Genomic DNA, 14,657 nt, shown 5'->3' with positions numbered 1-14,657 from the left:
CTGAATTGCGAGATATAAACTCAGAATTGAGAGATATAAACTCAGAATTGAGAGATATAAAACAGAATTGAGAGATATAAACTGAATTGAGAGATATAAACTCAGAATTGAGAGATGTAAACTCAGAATTGCGAGATATAAACTCAGAATTGCGAGATATAAACTGAATTGAGAGATATAAACTCTGAATTGCGAGATATAAACTCAGAAATGCGAGATATAAACTCAGATTTGAGAGATACAAACTCTGAATTGCGAGATATAAACTCTGAATTGAGAGATATAAACTCAGAATTGAGAGGTGTAAACTCAGAATTGCGAGATATAAACTCAGAATTGAGAGATATAAACTCTGAATTGAGAGATGTAAACTCAGAATTGAGAGATACAAACTCTGAATTGCGAGATATAAACTGAATTGAGAGATATAAACTCAGAATTGAGAGATGGAAACTCAGAATTGAGAGATATAAACTCAGAATTGCGAGATATAAACTGAATTGTGATATACAAACTCTGAATATCGAGATATAAACTCTGAACTGTGAGATACAAACTCTGAATTGCGAGATATAAACTCTGAATTGCGATATATAAACTGAATTGCGAGATACAAACTCTGAATTGCGAGATATAAACTCTGAATTGAGAGATATAAACTCAGAATTGCGAGATATAAACTCAGAATTGAGAGATATAAACTGAATTGAGAGATATAAACTCAGAATTGAGAGATGTAAACTCAGAATTGCGAGATATAAACTGAATTGAGAGATATAAACTCTGAATTGCGAGATATAAACTCAGAAATGCGAGATATATACTCAGAATTGCGAGATATAAACTGAATTGTGATATACAAACTCTGAATATCGAGATATAAACTCTGAACTGTGAGATACAAACTCTGAATTGCGAGATATAAACTCTGAATTGCGATATATAAACTGAATTGCGAGATACAAACTCTGAATTGCGAGATATAAACTCTGAATTGAGAGATATAAACTCAGAATTGAGAGATGTAAACTCAGAATTGAGAGATATAAACTGAATTGAGAGATATAAACTCATAATTGAGAGATGTAAACTCAGAATTGCGAGATATAAACTGAATTGAGAGATATAAACTCTGAATTGCGAGATATAAACTCAGAAATGCGAGATATATACTCAGATTTGAGAGATACAAACTCTGAATTGCGAGATATAAACTCTGAATTGAGAGATATAAACTGAGAATTGAGAGGTGTAAACTCAGAATTGCGAGATATAAACTCAGAATTGAGAGATATAAACTCTGAATTGAGAGATGTAAACTCTGAATTGAGAGATACAAACTCTGAATTGCGAGATATAAACTGAATTGAGAGATATAAACTCAGAATTGAGAGATGGAAACTCAGAATTGAGAGATATAAACTCAGAATTGCGAGATATAAACTCAGAATTGAGAGATATAAACTCAGAATTGAGAGACATAATCTTTGAATTGAGAGATATAAACTCAGAATTGAGAGATATAAACTCTGAATTGCGAGATATAAACTCAGAACTGAGAGATATAAAACTCTGAATTGCGAGATATAAACTGAATTGTGAGATACAAACTGAATTGAGAGATATAAACTCTGAATTGTGAGACACAAACTTTGAATTGAGAGATATAAACTCTGAATTGCGAGATATAAACTCTGAATTGCGAGATATAAACTCTGAATTGAGAGATGTAAACTCAGAATTGAGAGATATAAACTCTGAATTGAGAGATGTAAACTCAGAATTGAGAGATGTAAACTCAGAATTGAGAGATGTTAACTCAGAATTGGGAGATATAAACTCAGAATTGAGAGATATAAACTCTGAATTGAGAGATGTAAACTCAGAATTGAGAGATACAAACTCTGAATTGCGACATATAAACTGAATTGAGAGATATAAACTCAGAATTGAGAGATGTTAACTCAGAATTGAGAGATATAAAATCAAAATTGCGAGATATAAACTCAGAATTGCGAGATATAAACTCAGAATTGAGAGATATAAACTCTGAATTGCGAGATATAAACTGAATTGCGAGATACAAACTCTGAATTGCGAGATATAAACTCTGAATTGTGAGATATAAACTCTGAATTATGAGATACAAACTTTGAATTGCGAGATATAAACTCTGAATTGGGAGATATAAACTCTGAATTGCAAGATATAAACTCTGGATTTAGAGATATAAACTCAGAATTGAGAGATATAAACTCAGAATTTAGAGACATAAACTCAGAATTGCGAGATGTAAACTCAGAATTGAGAGATACAAACTCTGAATTGCGAGATATAAACTCTGAATTGAGAGATATAAAACTCAGAATTGAGACATGTAAACTCAGAATTGAGAGATGTAAACTCAGAATTGCGAGATATAAACTCAGAATTGCGAGATATAAACTCAGAATTGAGAGATATAAACTTAGAATTGCAAGATATAAACTCTGAAATGCGAGATATAAACTCAGAATTGAGAGATACAAACTCTGAATTGCGAGATATAAACTCTGAATTGAGAGATATAAACTCAGAATTGAGAGATGTAAACTGATTTGAGAGATATAAACTCAGAATTGAGAGATGTAAACTCAGAATTGAGAGATATAAACTCAGAATTGCGAGATGTTAACTCAGAATTGAGAGATATAAACTCAGAATTGAGAGATATAAACTCTGAATTGAAAGATGTAAACTCAGAATTGAGAGATACAAACTCTGAATTGCGATATATAAACTGATTTGAGAGATATAAACTCAGAATTGAGAGATGTAAACTCAGAATTGAGAGATATAAACTCAGAATTGCGAGATATAAACTCAGAATTGCGAGATATAAACTCAGAATTGAGAGATATAAACTCTGAATTGCGAGATATAAACTGAATTGCGAGATACAAACTCTGAATTGCAAGATATAAACTCTGAATTGTGAGATATAAACTCTGAATTAAGAGATACAAACTTTGAATTGCGAGATATAAACTCTGAATTGGGAGATATAAACTTTGAATTGCAAGATATAAACTCTGGATTTAGAGATATAAACTCAGAATTGAGAGATGTAAACTCAGAATTGCAAGATGTAAACTCTGAATTGAGAGATATAAACTCAGAATTGAGAGATCTAATCTCAGAATTGAGAGATTTAAACTCAGAATTGCAAGATATAAACTCAGAATTGCGAGATATAAACTCAGAATTGAGAGATACAAACTCTGAATTGCGAGATATAAACTCAGAATTGCTCGATATAAACTCTGAATTGAGAGATGTAAACTCAGAATTGAGAGATGTTAACTCAGAATTGAGAGATATAAACTCAGAATTGAGAGATATAAACTCTGAATTGAAAGATGTAAACTCAGAATTGAGAGATACAAACTCTGAATTGCAATATATAAACTGATTTGAGAGATATAAACTCAGAATTGAGAGATGTAAACTCAGAATTGAGAGATATAAACTCAAAATTGCGAGATATAAACTCAGAATTGCGAGATATAAACTCAGAATTGAGAGATATAAACTCTGAATTGCGAGATATAAACTGAATTGCGAGATACAAACTCTGAATTGCGAGATATAAACTCTGAATTGTGAGATATAAACTCTGAATTAAGAGATACAAACTTTGAATTGCGAGATATAAACTCTGAATTGGCAGATATAAACTTTGAATTGCAAGATATAAACTCTGGATTTAGAGATATAAACTCAGAATTGAGAGATGTAAACTCAGAATTGCAAGATGTAAACTCTGAATTGAGAGATATAAACTCAGAATTGAGAGATCTAATCTCAGAATTGAGAGATATAAACTCAGAATTGAGAGATCTAATCTCAGAATTGAGAGATTTAAACTCAGAATTGCAAGATATAAACTCAGAATTCCGAGATATAAACTCTGAATTGAGAGATGTAAACTCAGAATTGTGAGACATAAACTTGCGAGACAAACTCAGAATTGCCAGATATAAACAGAATTACGAGACATAAACTCAGCATTATGAGACATGAACTCAGAATTGCAAGACATAAACTCATGATTGAGAATTATAAACTAAGAGTTGCGAGATGTAAACTGAGAATTGCAAGGTTTAAATTTAAATTTTGAGATGGAAAATTGTAGGACATAAACTCAGAATTGTGAGACATAAATGCAAAGATCATGAATGATAAATGTTAATTGGTTAACAGTATGTTACATTACCATATGTAGTAAAACTGTATATTTAACAAGCACTTTTATGGTAAATAGTTGTTGAAGTAAAATGCATAAAACTTTTTTTATGTAAAAACTTTTACATACTTTGTGCTATTAATTAAGTGTTTTACATGTTTAGCGTTATTTTAGTGCCTTATGTGACCTTAATGCCTTTTTTCTATTATAAATTTTCTTCATAAAAATAATTGCTTAACTATGGTAACCAGTATTTCCCCCGCCTCCTGAGCATATGCCAGATGTGCAAATTGAATCCCATCTGTTCCCTTGTTTTTTCAAAGCCGATATGCTGTTTTAACAATCACTTACAATCTAGAATTCAGCACAATAAATATAGAAACACAATACAAAACAAGGCCTCAGAAAGTGTGTCTCTGAATTATTCTCTGAGAAATAACATGAGTGCTAGCGCTAGAATCCTGTAATTTCATCCAGGTATCGTCTGCTTAGAAAATCCCATGTAAAATAGCTAATAATCCAAATTTTTGGGAATTTCACCATTATTTTTGGAATATTCAAGCTGTGTTCATTAATTCCTGGATATTATCAAAGCTGTGTGAGTGTGTGTGTGTATTTTAACAGTCCGAGTCACGGAGTCATCATCGCGGCATTGACGCAGCATTGAGATAGAGGGTGTGCGGTCACAGTAAGATACAGTGCAGCCTTTGCGAACCCGAAGGTCTGTCCGCCCGCCATTTGGCTTTCCTGTTCTTCTTCAGGCCCTGTTCGGGGATCTGCTGACTGTAAACCGAGATGAACATCAAAGCTATTTGAGACGAATGGGAATGCTTACACACAGCAGAATTGTACAAAATTGGACTCACCGTATCACTCTGACGAGCTCGTGAAACGCTTTGTCTACATTCATGGGCGGATCCTTTGCACTTGTTTCAATATACGCGATCTGTGATGAAGACATAAAGATTCAACAATTAAAAAATTATAATTATATAATTATAAAAAACATTCATATTACTACTCTCAATAATAATTATTTATTTTATTACTAAAAATATTAGTACATTAGAAAATGTAATGAAAAATTGAGTATGAAATCAAAATTGATTCTGTTTCTTCACAATGGGTTATTCTATAATAATAATATTAATTACAACAACAATGTAAAATTATAAAATAAAAAGTCAACATGAAATCAAAATGGATTATTTTTTTAATGAACATTGCTGGTCTTATTATGAACTTTTTATTGTTTGTATTATTGTAAAAAATATGTTGTATTTTTTAAAACATTAAATAAAAGTTTTAATAACAAATGTATAATAATAATAATAATATGAAAATACCAAAATGAAATGTAATAATAACAATAACATACAAAACATAAAAAATGTATGTAAAACAGTAACAAATCAATTGATCAATAATAATAATAAAACAATAAAAACAATTTTGTAATAATAATAATATATATATATATATATATATATATATATATATATATATATATATATATATATATATATATATATATATATATATATATATATGAATGAAAACTCCAACATTAAATCAAAATTGACTTAACATTGCTGGTCTTACGGTAAACAATGTATCGGTTTGCATTGTTGTAATAAACATTTGTTAACTTTAAAATTTAAAAAAAGTTTAAATTACAAATGGATCAATAACAACAACAATAATAATATGAAAAATGTAAAATATAATAATAATAATAATGACATTTAATTAATGTACATTCTTTATATTTAATAATAAAAAAAATTATAATGCAGAAAAATGAAAAAGCCAAAATAAAATAAGAATTGACATAATAGCATCGCTAGTCTTATTGTAAACTAGTTATTGGTTTGCATTATTGTGAAAAATATATATATTTTTAAATAATAAGAGAGTACATAACAACAAATGGGCAGATAAATGGCAATAATAATAATAATAATAATAATAAAAACATTAAAATATTATTTAAAAATATAAAAATAACCAGTCTGAAAAAAGGAACAAAAAAAGTCAAGACGAAATCAAAATGTACTCTTTCTTAAAAAAACACTGCTAGTCTTATTGTGACTTTTTCATTAGTTTGCATTATTATTATGAAAAAAAAAATAATGAAAAAAAATGGATTTATCTATAATTATTATATATTTAACATTTAATAAAAAACAATAATCAACATTACAACATTACAACCATTTAAAAGTATTTAGAAAAAAATGTGCTAAATGACTTACGCTGTGTTTGGAGGCCATCTCTCGTCCCTGCTCACTGGTGATCTTGCGTAAATGCACCAGATCAACTTTATTAGCCACCAGAACCATAGGAAACGACTCCCTGCAGCACACGCACAATAAAAACACTCAATAAATCACACTGACAACTCAAACGTGTGTTTATGCGTGTTCATACCGGTCTTTGACTCTCAGAATCAGCTGGTGGAAACGATCCACGTGTTCAAAGCTGGCTTTATCAGTGACTGAAAAAACGATGAGAAAGCCGTCTCCTGTCCTCATGTACTGCTCTCTCATCGCACTGAACTCCTCCTGCCCCGCCGTGTCCAGAACTACACACACAGCGCCACAATATATATATATATATATATATATATACACACACACACATATATACACACACACTATAGCTTACATGAAAAAAAACACAAACATGACACATGTAAATTAAATTATATATATACTGATTTATTCATTAATGTGAAATATGTTATATTTTTTAAACAAATTATGATCTCTAAAAAATTATATGATTATTTACAACTCTTTTGTTTTACACTATCTACAAATGTTAAATCTTAAAATAAAATGTAAAGGTTACAACTGCATCTTTATGGAAAAAAATACAGTGATTTATATGTAGTTTATTTTGTTATTTTCAAAGCTTCAGTGTACTGTCATTATAAAAGAACTTTATTACTGTTTATTTAATTCGTTCTTGTTCAAAATTACCAAAATTAAAAATAATTTGCTTTAATAATTTAATAATTTAAAACAAAAGGAAATATATCTGTATCTGCATTGGCTATCAGCCAAGATGAGTTGAAAATATCGGCATATCGGATATCGGCAAAAAAAATCCAATATTGTGCTTCCCTAATCTATGTATCTATGTATGTATGTATCTATCCATCTATCTATCTATCTATCTATCTATCTATCTATCTATCTGACTGTATCTATCTATCTATCTATCTATCTATCTATCTGACTGTATCTATCTATCTATCTATCTATCTATCTATCTATCTATCTATCTATCTATCTATATTAAAAGGTAAAGATAAAAATGTTTAACAAATTAATAAATATTATATAAATTAAATCAAATTTAATTTAATTTTTAAATGTAATTTCTTAATTTATGATTTATCTTTGTAAATCTTTGTAATTGACAAATATATAAATACGTATTAAATTAAGCTTTTTTTAAAATGTATTTCTGAATTTACGATCTCTCTCAGTATTACATTTAGTATCATATTACTTATTTTTATATATTATATTATATTACATTTATTTCTAAATTTATGATCTCTTTGTATTGCACTTGGTATCATATTTGTTTTTGAATTTTAATAAAAGATAAACAAATGTGTAAATATACATTCAATTAAATCAAGTTTAAGTTATTTATTTATTTTGCATCTTTTCGTATTGCGCATTATAGTATATTAAAATACATTTTTTATTTTTATATATTATAATAAAAATGTAAAAAGTATTATTTGACAGATTTATAAATACATTGAATTAAGCTTTAAAAATAACTTCTTAATTTATGACTTCTCTTTTTATTGTACATTGAACTACTTATTCATATTACCATCAGATTTGTTATTGTTAACTAAAACAAAAATGTATTGACATAAAATGCAAAAATATTTATAAAATATAAATAAAAACCTCAAAATCTAAAAATAAAAAAATGATGCCTAATCAACTAACTGAAATGAATCACTCATCTGATAAAAATGACAAAAGCGCTTAAAAACGAAAATAAACACATAAATTAAAAAGCAAACTCAAAATATTTAAGAATACTACTATAAGAGTATATAAATAATAATATCACTAATAGTATAGAAATAATATCAAAATAAACATAATATTCTTGCGGTATATAATACCATATTTGAGATATTTTTCTCTTTCATTTATTTTTCCTTGCAACTTTTATGGTTTTAATATTGTGTCTTTAATATTTGTCTTTAAAATCTTTAAAGTCTTTAAAGTCTTAAATATTTAATTGTGTTTATTTAATTGTTACTAATATTTGTGCTCACAGAAATCTTCATTGTCAGAAATGAGGACTGTATGGTTCTCTGTTGTGTATGTAATAAGGGAAGGCCCTCACCGTCCAGAATGGCCCACTGGCCGTCGATCTCGGTGTGTTTGAGGTACGAGTCCTCGATGGTGGGGTCATAGTCCGGGACGAAGATCTTCTGGAAGAACTGTATGGTGAGCGCGCTCTTCCCCACGCCGCCGTCTCCCACCACCACCAGCTTATACGTGGGCAGGTTGTCCCCGGGAACCACGCTGCTGGCCATGAAGACAGCTACACCTGAGATAGAAACACAAACAAACGCACAGTGTGTGTGTGTGTGTGTGTGTGTGTGTGTGTGTGCTGAAACAGAGAATTAAACAAACCTGTTTCAAATTATGGTTATTATGATTACTATTGTTGTTACTGGAATATTGATATGAGTTTAAAGATTACAAATAATATGTGTTATTATTATTATTGTTTTTTTGTTGTTATTGTTGTTGTTGTTAAAATATTATTTACAATAACTATTTTTTGGTTTGCATTTTTGTAAATTACAGTTTTTCTCAGTCGCTTTGGTACATTTCTCGAATCAAACTCACAATTTGCAAAACGGTAAGTGCATTTCTCAAAACAACTCGTACAAATAGCAAAACACCATGGATTACCTGCAAAAGCCAGTCTCTTGCTCAAAATCCTTAGTTCATCTCTCAAAAATAAATATCTGTGTCAATGAACATGTCAGTGCCATCAGAATGACAAGTCCTTGTGTCACAGTTTACGGATAAGACAGTCAAATTGCTTAGTCATGTTGTCTATATAACAGTGTACTCTAGAGAGATGTTCTGATGTAAACTATGGCAACATTTTGGATGACAGTTACTGTATTGAACAGTATGCCATATGCTTGATATTGATATTGATTGAAAGAGACTGGATAGAATTCCCAGTTACACTTTTACTAGTGGTCTGGCCAAAAAAAAAAAAACCTTAACAATGTCATTGTGATTTAGAAAAGGAAAAAGAAATATGGGCACAAAGATGAAAATAAGTCAATTGTCAGAATTTGTAACTCTTGTGTTGTCCTCTGTCTATACAGTATAAGCTTTCCAACTGAAGATTCATGAGATGAACCTTTGAGCTATTTCAGAGAAATGGTTTATCATTGGTTTATCATCTACATTCTCCTCATTAGTAAATATTCACTTGCACAATTCATGCCAAATTGACCAAAAGTCTAATAATAATGTGTAAAAAAAAAAAAAAAAAAAAAGTGTGCTTGGCAGTTTATGACAACTAGATTAACCATTTTGCATTTAAAGATGTTTTGAGCGGTAAGACTATTGCACAGAAAACTATATAATAAATTTTGAGCAACATGACATTAGCAACTGATAATGTAGGAAACAACAGAGAATTGTACATAATCATTTGCATGGATGTACCAAAGCATTTGCAACTTGTTCAAAGAAATGAGAAACTGCTTTTTTGATGTGCACAAGTGACACAATGATGTGAGAATTGAACAGGTAGTTTTGAGAATTTCAATTCTGATCTGAGAAATGTACCAAAGTGACTGAGAAAAACGGTAACATGTTTTCATTTTCCCAATACAATCAAACCCCTGTAAATATAATCACCTTATTTCCTTCTGAGTATTCTGGTTCATATAGAATAATATCATAGGAAAACACTGAGTCAGTGAGTTGAACCCAAAAACAGGAAACGTGCGATTCACAAACGAATCATTACTGTTTTGTACACTGATTCACTGAAAACAAAAACAAAACATCTGACACAAAAGAACCAGAACATTCTTCAAAACATCTCTGTTTGTGTTTCGCAACAGAAACAAAGTGAGTTTAGAACAACACGAGGGCGAATAAAACCTGACAGAACTTTCATTTTTGAATGTGCCGCCCCTTTAAGAAGACAAAAAAAAAACAGTCTGAAATGTCACAAACGGACTCTACACTGGCATAAAGAAGCAGTGTGCAAAGCGAGGAAATACACAGGAAATACGGCCTAGACCAGACACTTGGATTGCCACGCTGTGATCCTGCAGTGTGATCTCAGCTCCAAACTGCCAACAACAAGAAACACTCCAACAAACTGAGCTAAAACTGGACGAATAAAATTACGTCAAAGACTTCCAAAATACAGAGCGTGACAAACACGAGCTCGTCTGTTAGGACTCAACACCCTGAAGTGCTGGATCTTTAGCCCTGATGTCAGATGTCAGTATTACACGTCTCCTCCAGTCGCGCTTCCTGTCAGCCACAATTCAGGGAAGTTCATGATTTCCTTTCTGAAATCTTCAGGAATATGACTAAGGATCGCAAAAACACCTGGATCTAAATCAGGCCATTTATGATTCCTTTGATAGGAAATTCTAGATGATATGTACAGTTAAGTCCATGATTTCATGCATGACTTGCTGAGATTACTGATGAATGTTTTATAAGAAAATACAAGATAATTTCAGTCTTTCTATGTTAAAATTGTATACTTAATTCAATGTGTTACTTGTCATTTCTTGGTAATTTCTGGTTTAAAAGTATTTCTACATCAGTTTTTTTTTCAATGTATACCGCAGTGCGCCAAATGGGCTTGTTGAGTGAGTGTTGCGAAAAATAGTGGTTGAACGATACTATTGCCAATATAAATATTACAACTTTGTCAGAAAATAGGATGTACACTGCAAAAAATATATATTTTCGAGTTTTAAATAAAACTACTTCAAAATGTTTTTGTTTCATTGTAATACTTGTCGTTTCTTTGAAATTGTTTGTGGAAGTGTTTTAGCAGTTATTAGAGTAAAAATGATTTCTAATCCAATTTAGTTTTTCAGTACCACAGCATAAAAAATTTACAAAAAAATCAGCTATTCGTGTTGCGAATAGATATTACAGTTTTATTTAGCAGTTAAGATGCATATAAAATTGCTCAATTCAATTATTTTTTAACAAATATTTAATTAAATATTCACTTAAAAAAATAAACATTCAATTAATTTACTTAATTGTATATAGTTTGTTGAACATCTTTATTAAACTTAAAAATATGAATAGTAAATAATTTTCACAACAATTGCTCACTAAAATTAGCTGAAAACAAAACATGAGTAGGCCTATTTGAATATTTGAGTACATTTTCACAATAGCTGTTCACATATTAACCGATTTAATTAAAATAAATCGGTCGATTAATCGGCTTTCTACTAGTAAAAACAACAATGTCACACACACTGTAGCTAGGCTACTTTACATCAAACAACTGTACAGTTTCTTTTCTACTATAATTTGACTGTGTATATAGGCTATCTGCTCATGATATGCAAAAAATTTTAATCAGGCTTCAGTAGGCGCATATCAATACACCCACCTTGATCATTCTGTACGGGTTGCCTATGCATTACCCATTAAGCTTTATCTCTGTTACGTGCATATCTATGTTCTCCATTACATGCAGGTGCATTGCAAAGAATGCATCTTCCTGGCAAAAAGGAAACAGTGTCTTTTGCATTTTGAGATTTGTGTGATTTGTGTGTGGTTGCATTGCAATTCACCAAAAAGATCACTTAATATGTTCATGCATAATGCATAAACGCACGACTCAACTGGCAAAGCATGCATATCTCCATAAAAACACCCCGTTATCACAATAAACGCACGTTTAATATATAGTAACCTCAATTTTATTCCTTTGTGCTGTTGAGAGATGTAATCAGCATGCATTTAACTGTCATACAAGATTTAATGATATGCATTCAAAACTACCTTATCACAAGACGACAGCATATGCCAGTAGCCCGTTCCGTTTCCACAGATGTTGCTTCCGACATTACCGAGTAAATACAGACGCGGAAACGTTTGTCTGTTTGTTATACAACTTGATGCAGTGTTTTATTATCGGGCCGCACGAAGAGCGTTTTCAGTTCCTCACACCCCGAGAGCGTTCACTGTTAGTTAACACAGATTTACAGCGCTGGCAGGGGAAACCGGACAGCTCTGAGACTAATTGCGCGATTATTTTAAATACTTGGCGATATATAGATATGTGAAGTTGATTATTTAGAATGAAATATTCAGTAGAAATTAGTAAATATATTGTAGTAAGACATATTACGAATAAATGTGGAAAACAGATAGTTGGACACCCCTCTTCCTCTCGGTTTTGGTACGTTCTACTGTCAGAAATTCTCGCACTAGTCAATTCCTTTTAATACAGTCTTATTTCAGACAGTCCATATGTGTAAATGTTATTATTGTTTTATACATTTGTTTTTTATTCATTTTATCAGACATGTAAATGAAAACTGTAGCAAGAATTCCGACTAAATAATTAAACAACTATATAAAGTTGTTAGGCCTATTTAAATAAGGGAACGGAACCGATTTTAAAAAGGCTACACTGTTTTTTATTGGTCAAACGGTAGCAAATTATATATCATATATTTAGTACACATAAAATACACATTAACTACCTTTCAAATGTCACTAAAATAAGTTGTCTGACGCCTTTCTCTTAATGTACAAATAAAAAAATAAAAAAGGAATTAGGGAGTGGCACACGCTTTTTAGTCAGAAACGCTCTACGCCTGTCAATCATTTCAAGCGTTCAGGTTTGTTGATATGATTTTTGCTGATGAGGGAACTTTAGATGGACGTGTACAGTAGGCTTACCAACTGAGGTATATGCTACATGATCAGAGAGAGAGAGAGAGAGAGAGAGAGAGAGAGAGAGAAAGAGAAAACCTATGGTTTATGTTAACAAACTATAACAGTTATTATAAAAATGCATCCATTTCAAACTGTCGAGCTGATGGTGTGGTTCGACTGAAAATGAACATGCTTATTTCACAGCCCACGCTCCTTCAGCCAAAGATAAAGAGAAATGTTGGTTCCCGGCTCATTTGTAGACAAACACATTATGTAAGTTACTCCAGAAGAATATTCTGGAAACAGATCTGTGACGGTGATGTGTTCTATAACCGCTCTGTGACTTCATAACGGTTGCCTAGTAACAGACCGGCGTTCTCTTGAACCCCCGCCAGTGCTCGGGTCGTGAGCTGGACTCTAGAGCCGCGTCCCGCGCTCAAGCTTCTGGAGCTGCTGCTGGCGTCTGTAAAGTGTTAATGTGATGTAATTGTGGCAGTCTGGCAGAGGTGCAGATCCAGGTCACACCTTGGAAATGAGACGCGTATAGATCCTCTCCAGTAGATGGAGCTACAAACGCTTGGGCCGGAGGCTGGTGATGGTAAACATGCAGCGGTTAGGTTGTAAAATATGTGGGATAGCTATGATACTTCATCACACACTTTAAACAATTTACTAACAAATACAATTACCAATTTAACGTAACTTAAAGTTAATGTACACAAATGACTTCTAATAATCAATCAATCAATCTATCTATCTATCTATCTATCTATCTATCTATCTATCTATCTATCTATCTATCTATCTATCTATCTATCTATCTATCTATCTATCTATCTGTCTGTCTGTCTGTCTGTCTGTCATCTGTCTGTCATCTATCTAGCTATCTATCTATCTATCTATCTATCTATCTATCTATCTATCTATCTATCTATCTATCTATCTATCTATCTATCTATCTATCTGTCTGTCTGTCTGTCTGTCTGTCTGTCTGTCTGTCTGTCTGTCCGTCCGTCCGTCCGTCCGTCCGTCATCTATCTATCTATCTATCTATCTATCTATCTATCTATCTATCTATCTATCTATCTATCTATCTATCTATCTATCTATCTGTCTGTCTGTCTGTCTGTCTGTCTGTCTGTCTGTCTGTCCGTCCGTCCGTCCGTCCGTCCGTCTGTCATCTATCTATCTATCTATCTATCTATCTATCTATCTATCTATCTATCTATCTATCTATCTATCTGTCTGTCTGTCTGTCTGTCTGTCTGTCTGTCTGTCTGTCTGTCCGTCCGTCCGTCCGTCCGTCCGTCCGTCTGTCATCTATCTATCTATCTATCTATCTATCTATCTATCTATCTATCTATCTATCTATCTATCTATCTATCTATCTATCTATCTATCTATGTAAAAAAATGCAATATGAAATAGTGTAAAATAATATATATCTATCTGAACTATCTGTGCATTCGAGG

General features: G+C 31.5%; 1 protein-coding gene across 1 annotated transcript; it reads right to left on the bottom strand.

The window, feature by feature from the left end:
• Positions 1-4,071: 4,071 nt before the first annotated feature.
• LOC132159107 (ras-related protein M-Ras-like) lies at positions 4,072-12,469 on the bottom strand. The gene is made up of 6 exons (XM_059568687.1): positions 12,304-12,469; positions 8,615-8,821; positions 6,656-6,809; positions 6,481-6,580; positions 5,092-5,171; positions 4,072-5,008 (listed from the first exon to the last, which is right to left on the bottom strand). The coding sequence occupies exons 2-6, from the start codon at positions 8,805-8,807 to the stop codon at positions 4,909-4,911; spliced, it is 627 nt and encodes a 208-aa protein (XP_059424670.1). The 5' UTR covers positions 8,808-8,821; positions 12,304-12,469; the 3' UTR covers positions 4,072-4,908.
• Between the last annotated feature and the right edge of the window lie 2,188 nt (positions 12,470-14,657).

This window comes from Carassius carassius, chromosome 16 (genome assembly GCF_963082965.1).
Source record: "Carassius carassius chromosome 16, fCarCar2.1, whole genome shotgun sequence".
Classification (NCBI taxonomy): domain Eukaryota; kingdom Metazoa; phylum Chordata; class Actinopteri; order Cypriniformes; family Cyprinidae; genus Carassius; species Carassius carassius.
Note: the sequence above shows the minus strand (reverse complement) of the source record. Positions and strands in the feature narration are given on the sequence as shown.

Coding starts and splice junctions, on each gene's coding strand:
- LOC132159107 (XM_059568687.1), bottom strand. CDS start 8,807: ATGGCCAGCAGCGTGGTTCCCGGGGACAACCTGCCCACGTATAAGCTG. Junction 6,581..6,655: donor ATTCTGAGAGTCAAAGACCG/GTATGAACACGC, acceptor CGTGTGCTGCAG/GGAGTCGTTTCCTATGGTTC. Junction 5,009..5,091: donor GAGCTCGTCAGAGTGATACG/GTGAGTCCAATT, acceptor CTCGGTTTACAG/TCAGCAGATCCCCGAACAGG.